At 37.6% G+C, this 24,698-nt stretch overlaps 1 protein-coding gene across 6 annotated transcripts in view; it reads right to left on the bottom strand.

Annotated features, from left to right (window-relative positions):
- Nucleotides 1-24,698, bottom strand: part of LOC311092864 (centrosomal protein of 95 kDa-like) — a 198,381-nt gene that overhangs the window by 46,909 nt on the left and 126,774 nt on the right. For 2 of the 6 annotated variants that reach the window (XM_084129859.1, XM_084129862.1), the window contains 5 exons: nt 21,963-22,061; nt 15,055-15,139; nt 12,257-12,426; nt 11,802-11,876; nt 11,567-11,719 (listed from right to left, as the gene is read on the bottom strand). In XM_084129859.1, the coding sequence (XP_083985985.1) occupies nt 11,567-11,719; nt 11,802-11,876; nt 12,257-12,426; nt 15,055-15,139; nt 21,963-22,061 (582 nt within the window). Of the gene's footprint in view, nt 1-10,888; nt 11,205-11,566; nt 11,720-11,801; nt 11,877-12,256; nt 12,427-15,054; nt 15,140-21,962; nt 22,062-24,698 lie in introns of all 6 variants that reach the window. The other 4 variants (XM_084129861.1, XM_084129863.1, XM_084129860.1 and 1 more) reach the window with 3 other exon arrangements.

Genomic DNA, 24,698 nt, shown 5'->3' with positions numbered 1-24,698 from the left:
TATAACTTTGACTCACAATAGTCACATCCATGTGATCGGCCTCTTACAACGAACACACTGCTGAAGTTTCATCAAGATCAGTTAATGTATGCAGAAGTTATAACACACTTCCTGTTTCCATTATTCGCCATAAATTCGTTTCCTCACCACGGCCAAACCGTTCGAGATATCAAAAATCCCCTGGCAATTTTTCATCCTCAATGCCTTGTCTTCATGCACACCGAGTTTGGTGGCGATCGGGTGAATTCCCTAGGAGAAGTGTTTCAAATACCAGACCATGCGTTTCCAAACAACCCTTAATAGCTGACTTCCTGTTGGGCTGGCGTAAAAAGTAAAAGTACGAAAGTTGTTCGGCCCGATGAGATCTATATATGTACCGAGTTTCATATTATTACATCCAAGCGTGTCTGATTTATGGACCAAGTTTTCGGACCCCGTTCAAGGGGGCGCTGTTGAGCCCCCCTGCCACGCCCGGGTACCAGCTTCAGCCCGGCCCTGATGGCCGCGGGTTCTGACCTGTGTGCAAAGTTTCAAGAGTTTTCGAGCACGTTAAGGGTCTCAAAAGTGCCCGAAAGGTTGACAGAAAAATAATAATAATAATAATAAATATAGCTGCTCGCAGCGATTGCGGGCCCAAGCCGGTGGCACCGCCACCCTGGTGCCTTAGTTTAGGCACCGGGGTGGCGGTACCGCCGGCTTTGGCCCTCCATCGCTGCTCGCAGCTATATTTATATATATATATATATATATATATATATATATATATATATATATATATATATATATATTATACAAACATATATATATATACTGTATATATATATATATATATATATATATATATATACCGTTCAAAAGTTTGGGGTCAGGAAGATTTTTAATGTTTTTAGGAGAAGTCTCTTCTGCTCACCAAGGCTGCATTTATTTGATTAAAAATACAAACAAAAACAGTAATATTGTGAAATATTATTCCAATTTAAAACAGCTGTTTTCTATTTTAAAATATTTTACACTGTAATTAATGTATGTGATCAAAGCTGAGTTTTCAGCATCATTACTCCCGTCTTCAGTGTCACATGATCCTTCAGAAATCATTCTAATATGATTTTTTTTTTTTTTTTTCAAAATGCGTTGATGAATGTAAAGTTCAAAAGAACAGCATTTATTTCAAATATAATTTTTTTTAACATTCTAAATGTCTGTACTGTAACTTTTGATCAGTTTAACTCATTCTCGATGAATAAAAGTATTGATTTATTTTATTTCTTTCCCCCAAAATTAAAATTTAAATTATTACTGACCCCAAACTTCTGAACGGTAGTGTTTAATGTTACAAAAGCTTTAGATTTCAGATAAATGCTGTTATTTTGAACTTTCTATTCATCAAAGACTGTACACAACTGTTTTCGACATTTAAAATAATAATGAATGTTTCTTGAGCATCAATCATCATATTAGAATAATTTCTGAAGGATCATGTGACAGTGACGACTGGAGTAATGATGCTGAAAACTCAGCTTTGATCACAGGAATAAATAACAGTTTAAAATATATTAAAATAGAAAGCAGCTGTTTTAAATTGGAATACTATTTTACAATATTACTGTTTTTGTTTGTATTTTTAATCAAATAAATGCAGCCTTGGTGAGCAGAAGAAACTTCGCTTAAAAATCTTACTGACGCCAAATTTTTGAACAGTAGTGTATATATATTAAATAAAAATGTAAGGGATAAGACACAGATAATTTTACTTGCCTGACCTGATTAGAACAATGAAAAAAATTAAATGAAAAAATAACTTGGGAATCACTAAAACGAGGGCGCGATTGAACAGTGGACACATAAAAACATACTCTGTCATTTTGTTCAGATCATCATTCAAACTGCAAAGTGTTAACTTATATTTTTGTACAGTAGCAATAAAACACAACATTGTGCTTTTTTAAAATACATTCAAGCAATCCGCCCCGAAAATGAAACTAAAATGCTCACGGCTGCACAGGCATTCATAATGGTGCGCGTCCTCAGCGAGGAACGAGCAGAACAGAGTCAACGTTTTTTAGGTCATTCCTCCTTCCATAGGAATTTATTGAAAACGCTCGCTCTGCTCCGCACCAAATGTCCGTGCGGACGAACATATTTTACTTTCGTTTTTAAGTTAGCGATTAAAAAGCCCCCAGTGGTGTCACACGTCAGTTAACCGGTGGTAAAATATTCTCACCGTCACATACCTAGTATATTTTTATATAGATATAATAGGCCTACCTGATTTTGAACACAAGAGGGCAGTATAGCACTATGTTTGACTTTATTTATTTATTGTTTAGACTAAACAACCATTCTGGCAGTTTTTAAACTTAAACTTCATTCTTAAATTGAAAAAAAATAATAAAATGAGTTAAGTTCTGATATTTGTATACTTTTATATAGTAATAAATGGTGTATAATTACATTTTTAGAATATATGAGCCTTTTAGTGTTTCCTTTTTAGACAATACTTTAATCCCTCGCCATAGCAAAACCGTTTGAGATATTTATTATCCGTTCACAATTTAGCATCATTAATATATTTTTATCATGTTGAAAAAGTTTGGTGGGAATAAAATACACCACTTAGATAAAGGTGGCTAAAAATTCAGAGGCTGATTTTGCAAAAAAAATCCACATTCAGACCAAAATATCTGACTTCCTGATGGTCAGAGCTAATGACTTTAAATTAGAAAGTTGTCCGGGTCGATGAGATCATTATATGAACTGAGTTTTTTTTACTGTAGTTAAAACTAACCCCCCCACTTTTGTCAAAAGCATGTTGAAAGTGACACACTTCCTGCTGCCAGTTGGTGGCGCTATAACTTTGAATCACAATAGCTACATCCATCTGATCGGCCTCTTACCACGAACACACTGCTGAAGTTTCATCAAGATCAGTTAATGTATGCAGAAGTTATTCCACTTCGTGTTTCTCTTTTCTCGCCATAAATTCGATTCCTCGCCACGGCCAAACCGTTCGAGATATCAAAAATCCGTCCTCAATTTAGCATCCTCAAAGTCTTGACTACATGCACACCGAGTTTGGAGGGGACACGGTGAATTTTCTAGGAGGAGTATTTCACATTCCACAGCAAGCGTTTTCCAAACAACCCATAATAGCCGACTTCCTGTTGGGCTGGCGTAAAACTTGACCAGGGGAAAGTTGTTCGGCACGATGAGATCTATATGTGTACCGAGTTTCATATTAATTCATGCAAGCGTGTTTGATATATGGACCAAGTTTTAGAACCCTGTTCAAGGGGGCGCTGTTGAGCCCCCCAGCCACGCCCGGGTATCAGCTTCTGCCCGTCCCTGATGGCAGGGGGTTCTGACTTGTGTGCAAAGTTTCAAGAGTTTTTGAGCACGTTAAGGACCCCAAAAGCCCCTGAAACCTTGATTAACAATATAAAAGCAATAGTCAAATCCCCCCCTCCCCTCACACACACAGAGACAGAGAGAGAAAATTCTTTAGAAAATCCACATTCAAACCAAAATATCTCTCTTCCTGTTGGTCGGAGATAGTTAATGTCAATTAGAAAGTTGTCCGTCTTGATGAGAACAATACACATACCAAGTTTTGTTGCTGTTGATAAAACTAACCCCCCCACTTTTGACTAAAGGTGGCGCTACTGAGCCCCTCACCACGCCCGTTTCTGAAACTTTGCACATGTCTACGGGCTAATAAATGTGATGTGTCTGTCGAGTTTCATCCAATTTCAAGTATGTTAAGAGTCTCAAAAGCATCTGAAAAGAATATTAAAGTTTGATGCGTTGCCACGGCAACAGTATCTAAGATATCAATAAACCTTTCACAGTTCTACATCTGCCATGCGTTTACATTATACACATAAAGTTTGAAGCAAATCGGGTAAAAATAAGAGGGTGATTTCAAAGCATTTTGAAAGTGACACACTTCCTGCTGCCAGTTGGTGGCGCTATAACTTTGACTCACAATAGTCACATCCATGTGATCGGCCTCTTACAATGAACACACTGCTGAAGTTTCATCAAGATCAATTAATGTATGCAGAAGTTATAACACACTTCCTGTTTCCATTATTCGCCATAAATTTGTTTCCTCGCCACGGCCAAACCGTTCGAGATATCAAAAATCCGTCCGCAATTTAGCATCCTCAATGTCTTGACTTCATGCACACCGAGTTTGGTGCCGACTGGGTGAATTCCCTAGGAGAAGTGTTTCAAATACCAGACCATGCGTTTCCAAACAACCCTTAATATCTGACTTCCTGTTGGGCTGGCGTAAAACTTAGAGCACGAAAGTTGTTCGGCCCGATGAGATCTATATGTGTACCGAGTTTCATATTATTACATGCAAGTGTGTTTGATTTATGGACAAGTGTTCGGATGCTGTTCCAGGGGGCGCTGTCGAGACCCCCTGCCACGCCCGGGTACCAGCTTCAGCCCGGCCCTGATGGCCGCGGGTTCTGACCTGTGTGCAAAGTTTCAAGAGTTTTTGAGCACGTTAAGGGCCCCAAAAGTGCCCAAAAGTCAAAAAGAAAAATAATAATAAATATAGCTGCGAGCAGCGATTACGGGCCCAAGCCGGTGGCACCGCAACCCCGGTGCCTTTAGTTACCTAAAGGCACAAGGGGATGGCGGTGCCGCCGGCTTTGGCCCTCCATCGCTGCTCGCAGCTATATTTATATATATATATATATATATATATATATATATATATATATACACACACACACACACACACACACACACACATATATATATATATATAAGACAGAAAATATTACTTGTCTTACCTTATTCTGATTTTATGATACACTCAAAATATTCCACAACAAATCCTTTAAATTTAATGTACAAATAAAAACAAAAGTAAGCAGTGTTGGTCTCACGTAACCCTCTCATTAGAATCAAAAAGTTTCAATATTTGCGATGTATTTGGATGCTAAACTATTCTTTATTATAGGCTTTGTACTTCACTCGTGTTCCAATATCGATGGAAAAAAATCATCCTCTTCACACACGCAAAAATGTGCTTGGAAACATCACAGTGGAGCTCTGCTTACTGTGAATGATACAAATTGTACTACTGACTATTTAAACAGAGCAGTGTAATTCGTTTATGTTAGGTTGACTATTTTTATTATTATATTGTATTAGGGCTATAATAAACAGGCTGCGATGTCAAGATTGCAATTCTGGAATGTGTGTGTGTGTGTAACGCGGTTGCGGTTGAACAGTGGACACAAAAACATAAATAAAATGTTTTAGTTAATTCCTACATCCATAGGAATACATTGAAAATGCTCGCTCTACTCCGCACCATTATCAATGTCTGTGCGGACGTCTGTATTTTACTAGTATATAGTATACTATAGTTAGCGATTTAAAAGCCCTCAGCGGTGTCACACGTCGATTAACCGGTGGGAAAATTTTATCACAGTCACATCCCTAATATATTTATATATAAATACAATAGGCCTACCTGAAAGAGAATTTTACTTGCCCGACCAGAGTATATCCTGATTAGAACGTCAATAACAAAAAAATAACTTGGGAATCACTAAAACGAGAGATTATTCTAATTTCATTGCATTCATTTTAAGTTGCAATCAGCAGTTAATAATAAATGTATTACTGATCAATGGTAACAAGGTTGCACTGCTGAGGCTCATGCAGCTTCTCCAGGAGAATTGTAAACAAATGAGCGCAGCACACAAAAAAGCAACCCAGTTAACAACATACTGACTATAAAAATTACAAATATGGAGTTTTTATATATTTTATAACATATGATAGAGTTAAGCAACCTCACTTGACGAGTAGGCAACTATTTCCTGAATACAATCACGATTGAAACTGTGACATTGATTTCATACAACAGGTTAATAAACAGTTACAATTAAGTCACTTACATTTTAGATGCAATATTGACTGTTTTTGTTCTGTTTCAGCAGCAAAAATAGTTAAACAAAGATCACAGCAGAACCATCGCGCATCTCACAGCAACTTGTTTTCTCATTACTGAATGATTCAGCATTTTGAACGAATCGGTTGACTCAAAGATTCAATGACCAATCCATAAACATCTGTCTCAATCATGAATGACTCAGTCATTCGAACGAATCGTTTGAACGAATTAATTAATGACTCGCTCATTAAGACGATCGCCTGGCGACACCTAATGGCGGTTTAGTGTTATGTTTAAAAGTATCATTCTTTCCAACGTGTGTGCACCATTATCAATGTCTGTGCGGACGTCTTTACTTTCACTTTTATATTAGCGATTTAAAAGCACCCGCTCGTGTCACACATCGATTAACCAATGGGAAAATATCCTCACAGTCATATACCTAATAAATTTATATTTAAATACAATAGGCCTACCTAGTAAAACGTTTTATATACTATTTTGATATCCTTTTGGACACAAGAGGGCAGTATAGCCCTATGTTTGCTTTTTGTGTTGAACCAAATAGCACTAAATAGCCTGTTCATAACTTTTTCATACTTCTTGAATTGCAAAAACAGAATAAAATGGGTTTAGTTCTAATATTTGTATAATTTTATATAAAAATAAATGGTGCATAATTACATTTTTAGAAGTTATGAGATGTTTCCTGCTTCCTTTTTGACATTAATTTAATCCCTCGCCATACCAAAACCGTTTGAGATATTCAATATCCGTTCACAATTTAGCATCTTTAATGTATTTTCATCATGTTGAAAAAGTTTGGTGTGAATAAAATAAACCACTTAGCAGGAGTGGGTAAAAATGCAGAGGCTGAATTTGCAAATAAATCCACATTCAAACCAAAATATCTGACTTCCTCTTGGTCAGAGCTAATGATTGTAAATTAGAAAATTGTCCGACTCGATGAGACCAATATACTTACTGATTTTTATAATTGTGGGTAAACCTAACCCCCCCACTTTTGTCAAAAACATTTTGAAAGTGACACACTTCCTGCTACCAGTTGGTGGCGCTATAACTTTGACTCACAATAGTTACATCCATCTGATCGGCCTCTTACCACCAACACACTGCTGAAGTTTCATCAAGATCAGTTAATGTATGCAGAAGTTATACCACTTCGTGTTTCTCTTTTCTCGCCATAAATGCGTTTCCACACCACGGCCAAACCGTTCGAGATATCAAAAATCCGTCCGCAATTTAGAATCCTCAATGTCTTGACTTCATGCACACAGAGTTTGGTGGCGATTTAATTAATTTTCTAGGAGGAGTGTTTCAAATTCCATAGCAAACGTTCTCCAAACAACACATAATAGCTGACTTCCTGTTGGACGGAGCTAATAACTTAGAGTGCGGAAGTTGTTCGGCCCGATGAGATCTATATGTGTACCGAGTTTCATATTAATTCATGCAAGTGTGTTTGATATATGGACCAAGTTTTCAGACCGTGTTCAAGGGGGCGCTGTTGAGCCCCCCTGCCACGCCCGGTTACCAGCTTCAGCCCGGCACTGATGGCCGTGGGTTCTGAACTGTGTGCAAAGTTTCAAGAGTTTTTGAGCATGTTAAGGACCCCAAAAGCCCCTGAAACCTTGAAAAACTAAGATTAAATGGAATAGACAAATCCCCCACCCCCACCCCCCTACACACACACAGAGACGTAGGCTAGAGGCAGAGAGAGAGGGAGAAAATCCTCTTTCAAACCAAAATATCTGACTTTCTGTTGGTCGGAGCTAAGGAGTATAAATTAGAAAGTTGTCCGGCTTGATGAGAACAATATACGTACCAAGTTTTGTGATTCTAGGAAAAACTAAGCCCCCATTTTTGACTAAAGGTGGCACTAGTGAGCCATTCCACCACACCCGTTTCTGAAACTTTGCACATGTCTACTGGCTAATAAATGTGATGTGTCTGTCGAGTTTCATCCAATTTCAAGCATGCTAAGAGTCTCAAAAACATCAAAAAAGAATATTAAAGTTTGATGTGTTGCCATGGCAACAGTATCTAAGATATCAATAATCCTTTCACAGGTCTACATCTGCCGTGTGTCTACATTATACACATAAATTTTGAAGCAAATCGGGTAAAAATAAGAGAGTGATTTCAAAGCATTTTGAAAGTGACACACTTCCTGCTGCCAGTTGGTGGCGCTATAACTTTGACTCACAATAGTCACATCAATGTGATCGGCCTCTTACAACGAACACACTGCTGAAGTTTAATCAAGATCAGTTAATGTATGCAGAAGTTATAACACACTTCCTGTGTCCCTTATTCGCCATAAATTCGTTTCCTCGCCACGGCCAAACCGTTCGAGATATCAAAAATCCCCTGGCAATTTTTCATCCTCAATGTCTTGACTTCATGCTGACCGAGTTTGGAGGCGATTGGACGAATTTTCTAGGAGGAGTATTTCAAATTCCAGAGGATGCGTTTTTCAAACAACCCATAATAGTTGACTTCCTGTTGGGCTTTTGTAAAACTTAGAGCACGAAAGTTGTTCGGCCCGATGAGATCTATATGTGTACTGAGTTTCATATTATTACATGCAAGTGTGTTTGATTTATGGACCAAGTTTTCGGACACCATTCCAGGGGGCGCTGTCGAGCCCCCCTGCCACGCCCGGGTACCAGCTTCAGTCCGGCCCTGATGGCCGCGGGTTCTGACCCGTGTGCAAAAATTCAAGAGTTTTTGAGCATGTTAAGGGCCCCAAAAGTGGCAAAAAGGCGAAAGAAAAATAATAGAAAAAAAAAAAAAAAAAAATCCTAACGAAAACAATAGGGCCTTCGCCCTTTCAGGGCTTGGGCCCTAATAATAATAGAAAAAAATAATCCTACCGAAAACAATAGGGCCTTCGCCCTTTCAGGGCTTGGGCCCTAAAAATAATCCTACCGAAAACAATAGGGCCTTCGCCCTTTCAGGGCTTGGGCCCTAATAAATAATCCTAACGAAAACAATAGGGCCTTCGCCCTTTCAGGGCTTGGGCCCTAATAATCCTTACGAAAACAATAGGGCCTTCGCCCTTTCAGGGCTTGGGCCCTAATAAAGAATAATCCTTACGAAAACAATAGGGCCTTCGCCCTTTCAGGGCTTGGGCCCTAATACAGGGATTAAAGTGGAAAAAAATCCTGAGCCTGAAAATTTTTTTTTGTGTGGGGGGGGGGGGGGGGGGGGGGGGCTTCATTGGCACCATTTATTTTCAAGCATGTTAATGGCATATTTTTATGAATGAAGACCAGTATCGCTGATATAGCTACTTATGTCTCGATGAAAATGTATTTTTATGTAACATTTATTAGGCTTAAAAAAATATAACAACTTTTAATTTAAGTGAACTTAAAACAATCCTCACTTAAACCCATAATAAATGTCATATTTACCTGTACCTTACCTGTCTAACCGATGTGAATTATATAGAAATTGAATACGTTTATAAAACAGTCCGCACTGCATAAATTATAAATGAAAAATAGATTAATCCTTAAGCGTTGAGCAGTTAGTAATTTTCTCTGTTCCCATTGTTCTTTGGTTAACTTTACTAAATGAGAGAATTGCTGTCACTTTAATACCCGCCGCTGCTGACAGGATCTCACGCATCTCATTCTCTACTCTTTACTTCCATTTAAGATTGTATTTAACTCATTTGACTGTTCTTGTGAAGATACTCGACAAAACTGACATTTTGGCATAAATGTGTGTGTTATGGTTCGTTCAAACGCGAAAGAGAACTCGATGGCGCGCTGTCGACTGCGACACTGGCGCGCGTCTTTCTGTATGTATGTGTGTGTGTGTGTGTGTTTCAGGAGGACATTCACTGACAGCGCGTTCTCTTTTGTCTTCTCGCGCATTGATAGTTTAAAACATTTGCGTGAAGGAGAGCATGATCATATAACCCAAAGGATGAGAGAAAGAACGGACGCTGCGATAAATATTTTAACACGTTAAAGCTGGACAAAAATTAATCGCATGTGTTTACGTTGACAGCACTAACGTTAGGCTACTTGTCATACATTGCTGACAGAAAATGCTGCGGTTTAAAGTGGACTCGTTTTCATGGTAGGCCAACACAGAATGTTTTTTTTTTGTAAGCTACACAGAATATTTAATTAAATATTAAAATTAAATATTTAGCCAAGTCTGAAGTTACCAAGCAGCAGTGTATGTTAATGTTAGCTCAGTTATCAACAGGTGTAACGTTAGACAGAAAATATGATTATACTGATCTGAGCTAATTTACTGAATCAACCAACTCACATCTCCTTTCTTTCTTTTCATCCATGATGACATTAAAGTCACCTGTTATTGTTTCTGGCGTTTCATCGCTGTCTGTGCCGCAACCACTACTTGCTCATTAGAACATTCAGTGAGCTATTTTACACAGGCTCGGTCCTGCTCCTCCGTGGCAATGACGGCGTACGGTTAAACATCATAACAAACGAATTTGAGTGGGGGGGGGGGGGGGGGGGGGGGGCTTGGGCCCTAATAATTCAGGGCTTGGGCCCTAATAATCCTAACGAAAACAATAGGGCCTTCGCCCTTTCAGGGCTTGGGCCTAATAACAAATCATCTTAAAGGGCACCTATTATGACTCTTTTCACAAGATGTAAAATAAGTCTCTGATGTCCCCAGAGTATGTATGTGAAGTTTTAGCTCAAAATACCCAACAGATCATTTTTTACAGCATGTTTAAATTGTCATTTTTTGGGGGCTCAGAAAAACACGCTGTTTTAGTGTGTGCCCTTTAAATGCTATTTTTTTTCCCCTTTTCCCAACCTGTTTCTCATCCTCTGATTCAAACAGTCTGTTTTGAGGGTGTTTCCCCTTTAAGAGTTCAGTGTTAACGCCCACTGTTATGATTGGCTAACGTCATTGACTAAAAGTAGTTTTAAGATGAAATGCATTACTTACAGTTTGTGGCGTCGTTGGGACCCAGAATAGTCGGCACGGCCTGATCTTTAAGCAAAAGTTTTCTGGCAAAGCCAGCATCATACTGCGATTTGTTCTCAAAACAGTCATCCTTGAAATGTAGAGAACACACGCTTAAATTAACACTGCCGTGACTGGGACGTCCGCAAAAAATAAACTGCATCCATTTTTCCCTGATGTCTGGATCATTCGGCAGCATATTCAAACATTTTGTTTGTCCACTGCCAGGAACAGCACACCTGCGTGGCATCACAATCTTCTTGTAAACAGACCCACTCGCTGCACGTTGACTGAACACCTGTGGGTGTGACAACGATGTGATGATGCGAAATGAGGCATATGCAAACGACTGGTACGTCACTTCGTACCGTGACGTCACTTCTTACCATGGATCCCCAACGAGCTGTAATTAGAGCTTGATTAAATAAATGCTTTGTTTATAATGGGGAGGACGTCTTAAGCTATGAAACTTGCAGGAAGTTTTAATGGTACAAAGACCTCTTATATACCAAAAGATCAAGGCAAATTTGGTTTCTCATGTCATGACCCCTTTAACATGAGCAGCACGGCAGGATTCTGAGCAGCCTCCTGAGTTGTCGCTGGGTGCACAGGTGTGTTTTAGCTAGCATCAGTAATAGTAGGTGTGGATTTGGGACTTACTCGATCTTCTTGCATCTTTGCTTGCATCAGTTTGGCACGTAGCTGAACGTGATAGATGCTGTAGTATTTTTTAGCACGAGCAAACTGTTGTCGCTGTTCTCTCAGCTTATTCTGAGCAAACTTCTGCTGTTGGATCCTCTCTCTGAACACTCTCTGAAACATAAGATTCAGATTCAGATCTTTTAATTTTGTATGATTACGTCTTTATGTGTCTTTGTTAAGAGTTTGCTCTTACCAGACGACTGTTGTGTTCCTGTTCTTTGCGGATGATCTGCACCAGCATGTCATGTCTTTTCTGAGCTTCTTCCAGCTACAAAAAACAAAATAAGTAAACCCATTGCATTCAGTGCTGAAACCTGTGGACCTGGGTACACTGATCAGAAGTGGTTAGCCAAGACAGTTTAAAATTAACATACGTTAACACGTTATCTTTTGCCAAAACATTATGCCATTTTAATTTTTCAGAAGGCTTGAAATATAGTGCATCTATAATATAGTGTATCTATCTATCTATCTATCTATCTATCTATCTATCTATCTATCTATATCTATATTATAAAAAATAAATAAAATTGGAATGCTGACAGTATTCTGATAATTCTAAATGTAAACGGGCCAATAAAACTACTGAATTTAAATTTATCAGCCTAATGGACAATAAAAACTGTGTTTGTGTGTTAGATCTCTCACTTGGTTTAAACATTTGGGTAGTGTGTGTCTGCTCTGGTTTTTGGAGGAGTTGAGCTGGTCAATTTGTCTGAGCTGTTGTTTCCACATGCGGGACAGAGTGTGAGGACAGAGCTGCGCCTGCGGAAACTCATCCAGCAGAATGGGAAGAAGATTGTTCTCCTTCACTCTCACTAGGTAAAATGTAAAAAAAACAAAAAAAAACATATGAAGCAAATTGTTAAAATGTATTCATACAATAAAGAAAATAAGCACAAGGAATAATTAGTGGATGCTGTTCTGCAGTGCTGTTTATGTTTGTGTGATCTGGCATACATGTTTACAAGGACACTTTCTGTGTTCTATTTTTTGACCTTGTAATGTTTAATCAAAATGACATAACTCAATATTCTAGTAAAAACATTCTCAAAACTGGTGATGTATGCTGGACTTCTCCAAACATTTAGTCCGCTTAAACTTTTCCCCTCCACAGTCGACTGCAAGCATGCATTCAGTTTGCATTCATGCTGGAATGTGAAGGGTTAAATGATAGACGTCCATTTTCTCCCTACTAAAATTGTTCCGCCTAAACGCTTTCAGCTCTGTGAACGTGGTCCAGCTATAAAATTTTAAATTAAGTTATTGTTAAAAAATACATTTCCCTATGGATAAAATTAATGGACTTTTTACTTCCGGAACCCAACTGTTGCATTCTAGCTGCATCCAAAATTGCATACTGTGTAAGTTCCACATTTGGATTGAAATGCATGTCACTTAATTCACGTCATGATATAAATACTATAATTATGAGATGACAACCCTGACATTCAACTCGGAGATGTTCGCATCCTTAGACTAGAAATTATGCATTTCTATGCCATAGTGAATCTGAAGAGGTCATGTGGTACGAGTTAAAAAGAAAAAGAAAAAAGTGAAAAACCGAAAAACACAAAACAGCAACAGCAGGCCATGAACCCTTTTGCAATGATTATTTTTAATTAACTGAGAGAAGCAGAAATCATCACAATTTAAACACGATTAATCATGCAACCCTAGTCTTCACTATACAGGTCTGGTATAAAAATGTTTTGCAGTGGCTGGGAGCAGGATTACACCACTAAAGCAAGCTGTTTTGACTTTTAATCATTCACAGGATATGAATTTCATATCAAGAATAACATTTCCACTTGTAAAAATGTGAATTCTTGATATCAACAAAGACGTCATCACTCGCAGAAATCAAATTCTTGATATAAAAATAAAATTTCAACTAGTAAAAGCTATTATTCTTGATATTTGTAATTGTATTTTCACTAGTTAAATATCACAATAAGCTGCCACTCAAATTTAATTACAGATATCAATATTTTCTTATTAGTTGAAATTCCTATTTTACATATCAAAACTAAAAATTTTACTACTAAGAAAGTATTTTTTGATATCTGTAATTACCTTATCATAGGTTTGTTGCCCTTTTAGGTCTGTGTAGTATTTCCTTTTTTAAACCAAAAATGAAATATGGAAGATGTGGTTTCTTCTTTTTTTTATTTTAACACTGCTTAATAGAATTAGCAGATACAAGCTAATTTTCCTTATACAAGATTATTATTTTATTAGAAATAATATAAATTATATACAACTTGTTTTTTAATATGTATATATGCTGAATTTAATTTCTAGGGTTTTTGCATCAATACACAGACGCTAAAAGCGCACTCTAGAGTCTTTTCCTCTGGCATCAATAGAATGACTCGCATCAAAATGCCTAAAAAGATGACATTCATTAATTTACATTCCAATTCATTAAATATTTTTTTTAACATTTATATTTCATCCTAAATATTACCATTTCTAAACCCAGCCTCTTGTTTAGCGCTCCAACACATAATCAAGCTTGTGGTCTTGATACCGTCCCTTTGCTTTTCACTCTGTTTTATATGAATGATGGCCAAAACGACTAAATTAAATTATTCTGGCTGTTAGGTATTTCATATTGTTTTATTTCGAGAAATTGTAAAGGTTTAGGAGTCGCTTCATAGACTATAGGCTACGCTAGATGAAGCCGGCTGTTCAAATTGAAAATACCCCAACATGATGATAAACTTATACCCCAAATATAATTTTCATGAAGACAAAATACCCATACCCTTTGCCTCAGTGGAGGTTTCACATGAAATGTTTCTCAATTCTCACTGAAAGCAATGCATTACGATGACGTCACTGGGACATTCTAAAACGCTTTACGTGGCTTAATGTACTAAAACAACAACCGGGATAACCATCTACTGCTAAGACAACAGCAACGTAAACAAAGTGGAAAGACAAAACTTTTATGTTAAGAGTTTTCTCCCACATGGAAGGCTGTTATAAAGAAAATGCTTAATGTGTCTGCATGTGCTTGTCTGCCGCTTTAAATGTTCGAGCTCGTTACAGCAGGATGGATTCTGATTGTCAATGTTTTTATCGTTCATCAGCTGGATAAAATCGTTCTGAAAGTGATTCCAACGATATCGTTTCTCAGTGCCGTTATTGTTATAGCTGTGGTGTGGACTCTGCTATTCAATAATATTGAGAACGATTTTTAGAACTATATCTTTATAGTTATCGTCCTTGGTGTGAACAGGCCTTTAGACATGCATACTGTTGCCCTCTTGTTGGTTTGATTGATTCTATTGTTCTCATTTGTAAGTCGCTTTGGGTAAAGATTAACCCAGGATAAAAACAATTGTGCCTATGAAGAATCCTGGTAAACTGGTATACAGTATATGCCAGTTTGTGTGTGTGTGTGTGTGTGTATACTCTCTCATTGGTTGATGTCTTACAGGAATGGGTCTCTCTTCTGGCGGTCTGTTGGAGTCTGGTTCGGGAAGATCGAGAGCAAGATGACTTGATGCAGGATCTGGGGATCTGGGAATACATTCATATAAGAAAAATGCATTCATGAAAGAGAAATGCATTCTGATACACAATACAAATGAAAAAGCATGCTATCAAAACAATTCAAGACGACAAGAATATAGAATAAAAACAGTTACAAAGTAATCAAATAAAAGTGACCCTAAAAAGAGTTTTAATGGAAGATTTAAAAACACTAAGAGATTCTGCATGCCTAATCTCAGAGGGCAGAGATTTCCATAGTTTTGGGGCAAATGAAGAAAAAGCTCTATCACCCATAAACAATTTGGCAGAACAGTTATAAGTCAAGCTTCAGAAGAGCAGAGATCACTCATTGGGGTGTAGGAGGTTAAGAGCTCTAACAAATATTGAGGAGCCAAACCACGCAAAGCCTTGCAGGCAAGCATGAGAATTTTAAATTCAAACAAATGACAACATGGGGCATAGTCTTCTGTTTCTAAGATGATTTTTTAAACAGTATTCTGGACATGAGGATAATATGTTAAATTATCATCAAATATCACTCCCAAACTTTTCACTTTTGTTTGGAACTCCAGAATAGAGCCATCCACATTTAAGGTAAAAGACTTTCTGTAGGCTGGTGGAGTGAGTCAATGAACATAACCTCAGACTGCTCACTGTAAAAACAAAGAAAATTGATATGTCCATTTTATTCCTACCATTTTGTGCCCATAGCCACATTATCAGATATCAGATTTTTAAATATATGCAAATCTGAATGTTCTGGATAAAAATGAAAGTTAAGACTGAGTGATCGTAAAAGTTTAACAAGGGGAAAAATATAGTAAACGGCCCAAAATTTACCCCTGAGGAACGACAGATCGTACCAAACCCTCAGACCTGCATCTACCCATAACAAACTGCTTATGATCTAATCTAAGAGGTAGGACTTAAACCAGTTTAGTGCAGTATCAGAAACACATAAGACAGTCTCTAAATGGGTGATTAATAGAAAATGATCTAGACTGAGGGATTTTTTATTTTTTTTTAATTCAAAGACAGCCATTGTCCTAACACTCAGCCCTCACCTGCATAAGAGAATAAACAAACAGCACAACAACATATTAGTTTTATTTAACCATGGCGATAAATGGCTAAATAAAAATAACAGTATGCAAAGAGATGCAAGAAAGAAAATCAATCGCAGTTCAGTGTGCAAATATCCCAATGACATCTGTTAGAAAAACATTTGTGGACCTTTTGGAATTACCTCGATTTCTCTATTGATTACTCTTAGATTTAACATATAGGTAACACTTTATAATAACTGCACGCTATTAATCATTAGTTAAGCATTAGTAAACAGTTAATTCGTCATTTATAAAGCATTAAAAGACATTAATAAGCAGTTTATAAATACAGTTATAAATGCTTTGTTCTTGATTTTAAAGCATATCTATAATGTGTTTAATAATTGTATTTTCATACTTTATTAACGATCAATTTATAATTTCTAAATGAAGTATTGCATTATTTACAAACCAGTTATTTAGGAGTTGTCAGTGGTTCATAAGATCACTTAGAAAGTTTAAGTAAATGATTAATAAACTGTTTAAATACATATTATTCAGACATATAGTAATAGTTACTTAGTGTGTTAATAAATGCTTTATTAACATGCATTTCTACTGTAATTAATGGTTAATTCAGGTAGTTATAAAGCATTTAGTAGTGGTCAGTTAATTATTTTTGTGAGCTCATCTAAAGTGAGGACTATTTATGCCTTGTAAAGCATTTACAAGGGAGATTTAAAGGCTGTTAAATATTTTTATGTTTTGTATCACTGTGTTGTGTTTGTTTCCTTTTTCTGTTTAGAAGATAAATGAGCCTTTAAATCTCCTTTGTAAATTCTTTACAAAGCATAAATAGTCCTCACTTTAGATGAGCTAACAAAATAGTTAACTGACCACTACTAAATGCTTTATAACTACCTGCATCTACTGCATTTACTTACATTTTCTAAGTGATCTTACTAATCAATGACAACACCTAGTTTGTAAATAATGGTAAATAATGTAACTGGTTTGTAAATAATGTTAAACTTCATTTAGAAATGATAAATTGATCATTAATGAAGTATGAAAATACAATAATTAAACACATTATAGATTATAAATCAAGAATAAAGCATTTATAGCTGTATTTATAAACTGCTTATTAATGTCTATTAATGTTTAGTAATGCTTAACTAATGATTAATATCATGCAGTTATTATAAAGTGTTACCAAAATGGGTGATAAAAAATAATCTGTCTAAATGAATAATATACAAATAGTTTTACTTAAATTGTAATCGAAGACACTAAATAATCCTTCACAGTGCATGCAGGAAAAAGTAAGTGAATTTATGGCGCTTTTCCATTACCAGTACCAGCTCAACTCGACTCGACTCGTCTCAGCTCACTTTTCGCTCCGTTTTCCATTGCAGATAGTACCTCCACAATAGTACCTGGTCGTCATAGTGATGCCGCAGGAAACTGCCGTGACGTAATCTTCTACGCGTCACTACGCTGATTCTCTGACCAATCAGCAGTCTGCCGTGTTTTCACGTCACATTTCAGTATCGCCTCAGCTCGCTCAGAACCTCGCCGGAGATGATACGAAAAAAAGTACCTGGAAGCAGGTACAGGAACAACTTTTACACAGTGGAAAACCAAACAAAGGCGAGTCGAGTCGAGGCGAGCTGGTACTGTGTAGTGGAAAAGCGCCATTAGTAATTTAGCAACTTGTAGGTCCTCCTTTAGCAGCCACAACCTAATGGTGGCAGTAAATCTAGGAGCATCACAGGTAGTCTAGGGCAAGCTTCTTTTCTTTTTTTTATAGTGGTGGTTTCCCTCATGATGTCCTTTCTATGAACACCATTCTTGTTAAGTGTTTTTTATTATTTTTTTATGAGCTTCTAACGGCAGCTGCAGTGATGCAATGGCTTACCAATTGGCGATTGGCTTTTTATTTAGAAGGTGGGACATATTAATTTCATTGTAATCAGTAAATGAGAAATAATTGCAGTCTTCTGGTCAACCGCTATTGAGTTAACGTTAGTGTTGCTATCGAGTTAGAACCGGTGAATGCGGTTTACTACAGGTTTCAGAAAGAGAATGATGTTAGCGGCAATGAGCCAAATCAGTCGCTGTTTAAAGGTTGCGGACCAAGTAGATTAATACGATATAGGCAACGCAAACGCAAAGATGGGAAATATAACGTCATCATGTTTTAAAAAACAGTGGCTTAATTAAATGGTGGAAAAAACAGATGATGGGAACACCACGGTTACAAAAAACAAGAGACATGGCACTAACTGAGACATGGTTCACTCCACAAGACTGATTCCTCTCTGGTGATCGATGGGTCCGCGACTCTGTTTAGATCGGGACAGAGAGGTAAGGGGGAAAAAATCCAGGTGGAGGGGTCTGTTTGTATATCAATCGAAGGTGGTGTACAAATATTACAGTAAGAGCAATGATTTACTCTCTTGACATTGAATTTTGAAGAACTTTTTATCTACCAAGGGAATGTTCACAGATATGTATTACAGTTGTATACATTTATTCGAAGCAAACAATAAAACTGCTGCTACAATTGCCAGTGAAGTTTTACAAAATTTTAAATAAATTTTGCTGGATGCTCCAAACTTTGTTTTCAATAACTGTGACAAAGAAGACTCTTAGTGATTTTTATCAGTATGTCAATTACTATACTTGACATTATAAAATTTTAGACCTATGGATCTATCAAGGGAGCAATGAAAGCCATAGCAGGCCCTCCTTATCAGTTTTTCAGATCATAATGTTGTGCCTCTTCTCCCTGTCTATATATCTGTTACGGAGCTAAGACTAGTGCTCCAAAGGAATTTAACGATTTTAGGCTGGTAGCTCTTACTTCAATAGTTATGAAGTAGTCAAGGAAAAGCCAAAGACCCATCCTAGACTATTATTTATTCCTTTTCCTCAGCTTAGACAATACCATTTAGTGGTAGAGAAACGTATTTCTCTTTTTAACTTGGATCTTAAAGTCCACCTGTAGTCAATAATTTCATCCCTTCAAACTCATCTTTGATCACCAAAATGACATATTTAAACATTTTTTCCTTAAAAAAAAAAAAAGCTTCATGCCTTAAAATATTTTGAATGTAACTCTACACCCTTGCCTCATTTAGTATACGTGGTTCTATGAATATGCAAATTAGCTCCACCTTCACTCACTCACACCAGCTCAGAGACGTCAGAAACACCAGCGATTTCAAACCGTGTTTTAAGGAGAAAAAACTCGGCAATGGAGTTGATTTATGATTTTGCACATGGTTTCTCTTAAAGCATATTAAAAACACCACATAGACATATAAACAACATTAAAAGTGTGATTTTCACCACAGGGGGACTTTAATATTTCTGGGTGGATTTTGGATTTTTTTATCAGGATGTTCTCAATGTGTTAGGAGTTAATGGTGTCCATTCTGATTTACAATATTATTCTACTGGTTCACCACAATGTTGTTGTCTTTCACAGATTGCCAAAGTAGACATGAGAACAGTCATATTGTTAAGTATGAGGATGATTCAGTGATTGTGAGTCTTCTCCATGAACAGGATCTGGGGCATGGTCCTGCAGAGGAGGATTTTGTAACATGGTGAGAACAATTTTCTCTTCTGATGAATGTTAATAAAACAAGGGACATGGTGATTGACTTTAGGGCAGGGTTGGCAACTCAACTGTCCTGCAGAGTTCAGCAAAAATCCCCAATCAAACATACCTGAAAAACCTAACAGAGTCTAAAGGAATTAAGTCTAAAGGATTGCTTGAAAATTACAGGCAGTTATGTTTGATTAGGGATGGAGCTAAACTCTGCAAGACTGGAGTTGCAGATCCCTGCTTTAGGAGGTCTCCACCTTGTCCTGTGATGACAACAATTAAAGGTCCGGACATTTAAATTGTTGACACTCATAAATACTTGGAGTTTTCAATCCAATGTTTTGGCTGTTTGTAAAAGGGTTCAACAAAGATTGTTCTTTCTGATGATATTAAAATCATTTAGAGTTTGTCCTACTATAATGATTTTGTTGTACATACAAATTTATTGAATCTGTCCTCTCATTCTGTGTCAGAGGAATGGAGTAAGGAGACAAAAGTGGATACAGGCAATAAGACGTGAAGCATCAGCAGGAAGAATGGGTAAATTGTGGGATCCTGACACTCAGTATGTCTACGTGTGCAGTAAACATTTTGTCACTGGCAAGTCAAATATCCAAATGTCAGTTTTATATATTATATGTATGTAAGCTAAGCTGTAGCATTTTTTTACAATATCATGTCGCATTCCAGTGGGCATAGTTCTCAGAGTAGTTCGAGAACTAGTTGCGCTCTGTCTCAGTTGATCCACTTATGTCCTGAAACAACCGTTTTTTGGGGTCGACAGCTTATAAAAAATGTTTCTGGGTTATTTAGCTTGTTTGCTGTACACCTTGTCACATAGCAGCTTTTAGGCATTGTTTTGTTTTTTGTTATAAGTCATAAATGACAAGGAGGCAGCCTCTCGCAATGCAAAGTCAATGGAGACGGTTGGATTGTTTCCCCCCCCGGTGTGGGCGTGGCCTAAATACGCTCTGTCTCTATGCTCGAAAACTCTTGAAACTTTGCACACAGGTCATAACCCGCGGCCATCAGGGCCGGGCTGAAGCTGGTATCCGGGCGTGGCAGGGGGGCTCGACAGCGCCCCCTGGAATGGGGTCCGAAAACTTGGTCCATATATCAAACTCGCTTGCATGAATTAGTATGAAACTCGGTACACATATAGATCTTATCGGGCCGAACAACTTTCCCTCTGTCAAGTTTCACGCCAGCCCAACAGGAAGTCGGCTATTATGGGTTGTTTGGAAACGCATGCTTTGGAATTTGAAATACTCCTCCTAGGCAATTCATCCGATCGCCACCAAACTTGGTCAGCGTGAAGTCAAGACATTGAGGATGCTAAATTGCGGATGGATTTTTGATATCTCGAACAGTTTGGCCGTGGCGAGGAAACAAATTTATGGCGAATAAGGGACACAGGAAGTGTGTTATAACTTCAGCATACATTAACTGATCTTGATGAAACTTCAGCAGTGTGTTCGTTGTAAGAGGCCGATCACATGGATGTGACTATTGTGAGTCAAAGTTATAGCGCCAGCAACTGGCAAGAGGAAGTGTCACTTTCAAAATGCTTTGAAATTACCCTCTTATTTTTACCCGATTTCCTTCAAACTTTATGTGTATAATGTAAACACACGGCAGATGTAGACCTGTGAAAGGATTCTTGATATCTTAGATACTGTTGCCGTGGCAACGCATCAAACTTTTTTGATGCTTTTGAGACTCTTAACATACCTGAAATTGCATGAAACTCGAATCACATTTATTAGCCAGTAGACATGTGCAAAGTTTCAGAAACGGGCGTGGTGAGGGGCTCAGTAGCGTCACCTTTTAACAAAAGTGGGGGGTTAGTTTTATCTACAGCAACAAAACTCGGTATGTATATTGTTCTCATCAAGCCGGACAACTTTCTAATTTACAGTCATTAGCTCCAACCAACAGGAAGTCAGATGCTCGCTCTCTGTCTCTGTGTGTGTGAGGGGTGACAAAAAATAAAAAAGGTATACTGCGAATTACATCCATGGAGTGATACTGTGACTTACCATCCATGCAGACGGTGTAATAAACCATGAGATTAGTGCTACTGAATGTAATGTAATTGTTTATGAGAGGACAACATAATTATTGAGCTAGCCTTCTCGGCGATCACATTATAAAGCAGCACAAATGAGGAGGAAATGTCACTGACCGTTTGCTCAACCTTTGCTTGTCTCTCAGTGGTCATATCTGTTCGCTCCTGTTCCACTAATCGCTTCAGTTTATCATCTTTACAGATTGAGCCTGCCAACTACACAAAAATAAAATTAAAGTAAATAAATAAAAATCATCGTTCAGCCCAAATGATCAGGCTGTTGGGCTATAAATCTTTAAAAATGTATGCTGATGCATTTTGCGGTAACACTTTATAATAAGTATACAGTAATAAAGTACTTACAAATCATTTGAAAACTATTAGTTTATAGTCAGGGCCAGAGCATGTGAGCGGAGTGGAGCGGGAGCGAGCGGGGAGCGGGAGCGGGCAGATCTTGGACAGAGCGCAGAGCGGCATTTTTAAAAGGACGGAGCGTCGCCTTATTTCCCGCTCCAATTTCGCTCCAATTTCGCTCCGCTCACACCACGAGTCTGAAGCATGCTCAGTCAAACCTAAACCAGGATCCATCTGTCTTGCACAGTCATCAACAGTAGACTATTTTCAGTCAAAACTCGGCTCAATAATGGAGTTCAAAAAGTAGGCTACTTCAAAAAGGAAAATGAGAAGTCATACAGGTCAGGTGTACTATTAATATAACTAACTAACAATGATAATGTGGTACAAGAAAACGAATGTGGAGACATCGTTTCAGTCAGCAAAGATTCATTTTGGAATCTCAAAAGACACATGGGGGAAGAAAACGCTGGGAAGAAAACAAAAGGTTAGCAAATTGAATACGGTAACTTGTAACAAAGTGTAAATTAAATATAGCGTAATATTCAAACAAATTCGTTTTTTCATTCAAGTAGACCTAATGGTTCGTTTTATTTAGCCGAATCTGTGTCGTCCGTAATAATATTTATATTATTAGGCCCATTTATTCGTTTAATTTTACAGCAGTTTGTGTGTATGGAAGCCAATTTAAATTTTAATCGTGCGCGTTGCGCAGAAGTTCACTTATCAAAATTCTGGCCTTATAGTTAATTTACTTTTAAAAAATGTAAATATTTTGTTATCATATTTTTGTTTATATAATTTTTATTTAGATTATTAGGCCCATTTATTCGTTTAATTTTACAGGACTTTTTGTGTAGGCTACATTCCTTCTTACATAAGCCTGTAATTTGAAATAAAACATTTCTATTTGAAAAATGTTGTTGTTACTCATTAGTTCTTTAGGAGGTAAGGCTGTGGTCTAAGCTAAAAGTGATATACATGTAGATTTTTTTCCTTTTTTGGAGCGAGCGGGGGGCGATTTGAGTGGAGCGCGAAGCAAACCTCGTTGAGCGCTGAGCGATAACGAGCGGAGCGGCCTGATGTAGCTTTGAGCGGGGGAGCGGAGGGGTGAACAGTTCCGTGAGCGATGAGCGGAGATTCTCACTGCTCCACTCCGCTCACATGCTCTGGTCAGGGCTCAGAACCGGTTCAAGGAATAAATACAAAAACCTTAAACGAACAACATTTTTACAGAAGCATAAACAAAACTAAATCAAGTTTAAACGTTCTGAAGAAGTTATTTGAATTTACCATTAATCATGAATTCAAATAGTGGCCTATGCAAATGTGACATTGACGCATCCAACGTGAGTGAAATTGTCAAGTCATCCTATGCAATGCCGGGGACACTTTTAACGACAAGCTGAAACATTCTAAAACTGAACTGAACACACAGACTTTTTCCAATGACTGGAGCAGATTTTAAACAGACTATGAATACCGACTGAACACAACGGTCTCTGACTTGGAGAGTTTAGGCAGGATCAGTCGCAAGTATCAAATTACATTCATAATCGGCTTTACAGTCGTTAACCCTCTGGGGACCACAAACGCGCCCGCGCGTTTTGCTCGTTTTTTTTTTTTTAGCAATGAAAATAAACACTAAATGCTCTGTTAATTTTGATCTTTCATTTTCGTGTAATACATCAATCGATCCTGTTCAGTTTCTATTTTTTTTCTGTATACTCACAATAAAAATAAAGTGTTTTGCTTTTTGACAAATAAAGAAAAATTAACATGATGCGATTTCTGCCTTCTCTCTGTCAGTAAACTCCCATTTGAAACGCGTTCGAAAATGATCTATAACTCCGCGAAAATTCAGTCAAACAGGCAAACGGACCCACGGGCATAAAGCTTGAGATCGCATCTTTTAAATAAAGTCATTTATATAAAAAACAAATATTCTCAGCTTCTGTAATCTGTATAAAAAGAGAGCGACTCCTGTCGAGCTCATTACGAGCTCATTCACAGTAATGTGACCACTCCCCGGAGAGCACGTGCTATTCAAACGCAAATTCTGAACTATTTCAGAGCTGTGAAACGCCCACATCAGCTGTAAACAAAGCGCGTCGCGACTCCTCGCGAGTGAGACATTATAGCCTACCTTATGGAGAAAAGATTCCTCAGAACAGTGCTGATGAGGAGCAATATCTCCTGAAATGAGGAGCAGATTCCGCTGAGGAGTGAGGTAGGCTGTTTTCTTTTCTCACGTGTGGAATAACGTTATGGAATAACGTTAGTGTAGGCCTATGTAAACCGCAAAAAGATGAATCGCATTTCTATAATATGACTCGCCTTTCTGTGAGATGAATGAAGGGGACATATTTGTAAAGACTGTTTAGCCTAAATATGAATCGCGCGTCTGTGTGTGAAAGAATAAACTGCTTTGCTATAGCCTACTGAGATGAGTAAAAATCGACTGGAATATGTTGAAATAAAATGTATTTCTATAAGCAA

Source organism: Abramis brama (genome assembly GCF_963993115.1).
Source record: "Abramis brama genome assembly, chromosome: 11".
Lineage (NCBI taxonomy): Eukaryota > Metazoa > Chordata > Actinopteri > Cypriniformes > Leuciscidae > Abramis > Abramis brama.
Note: the sequence above shows the minus strand (reverse complement) of the source record. Positions and strands in the feature narration are given on the sequence as shown.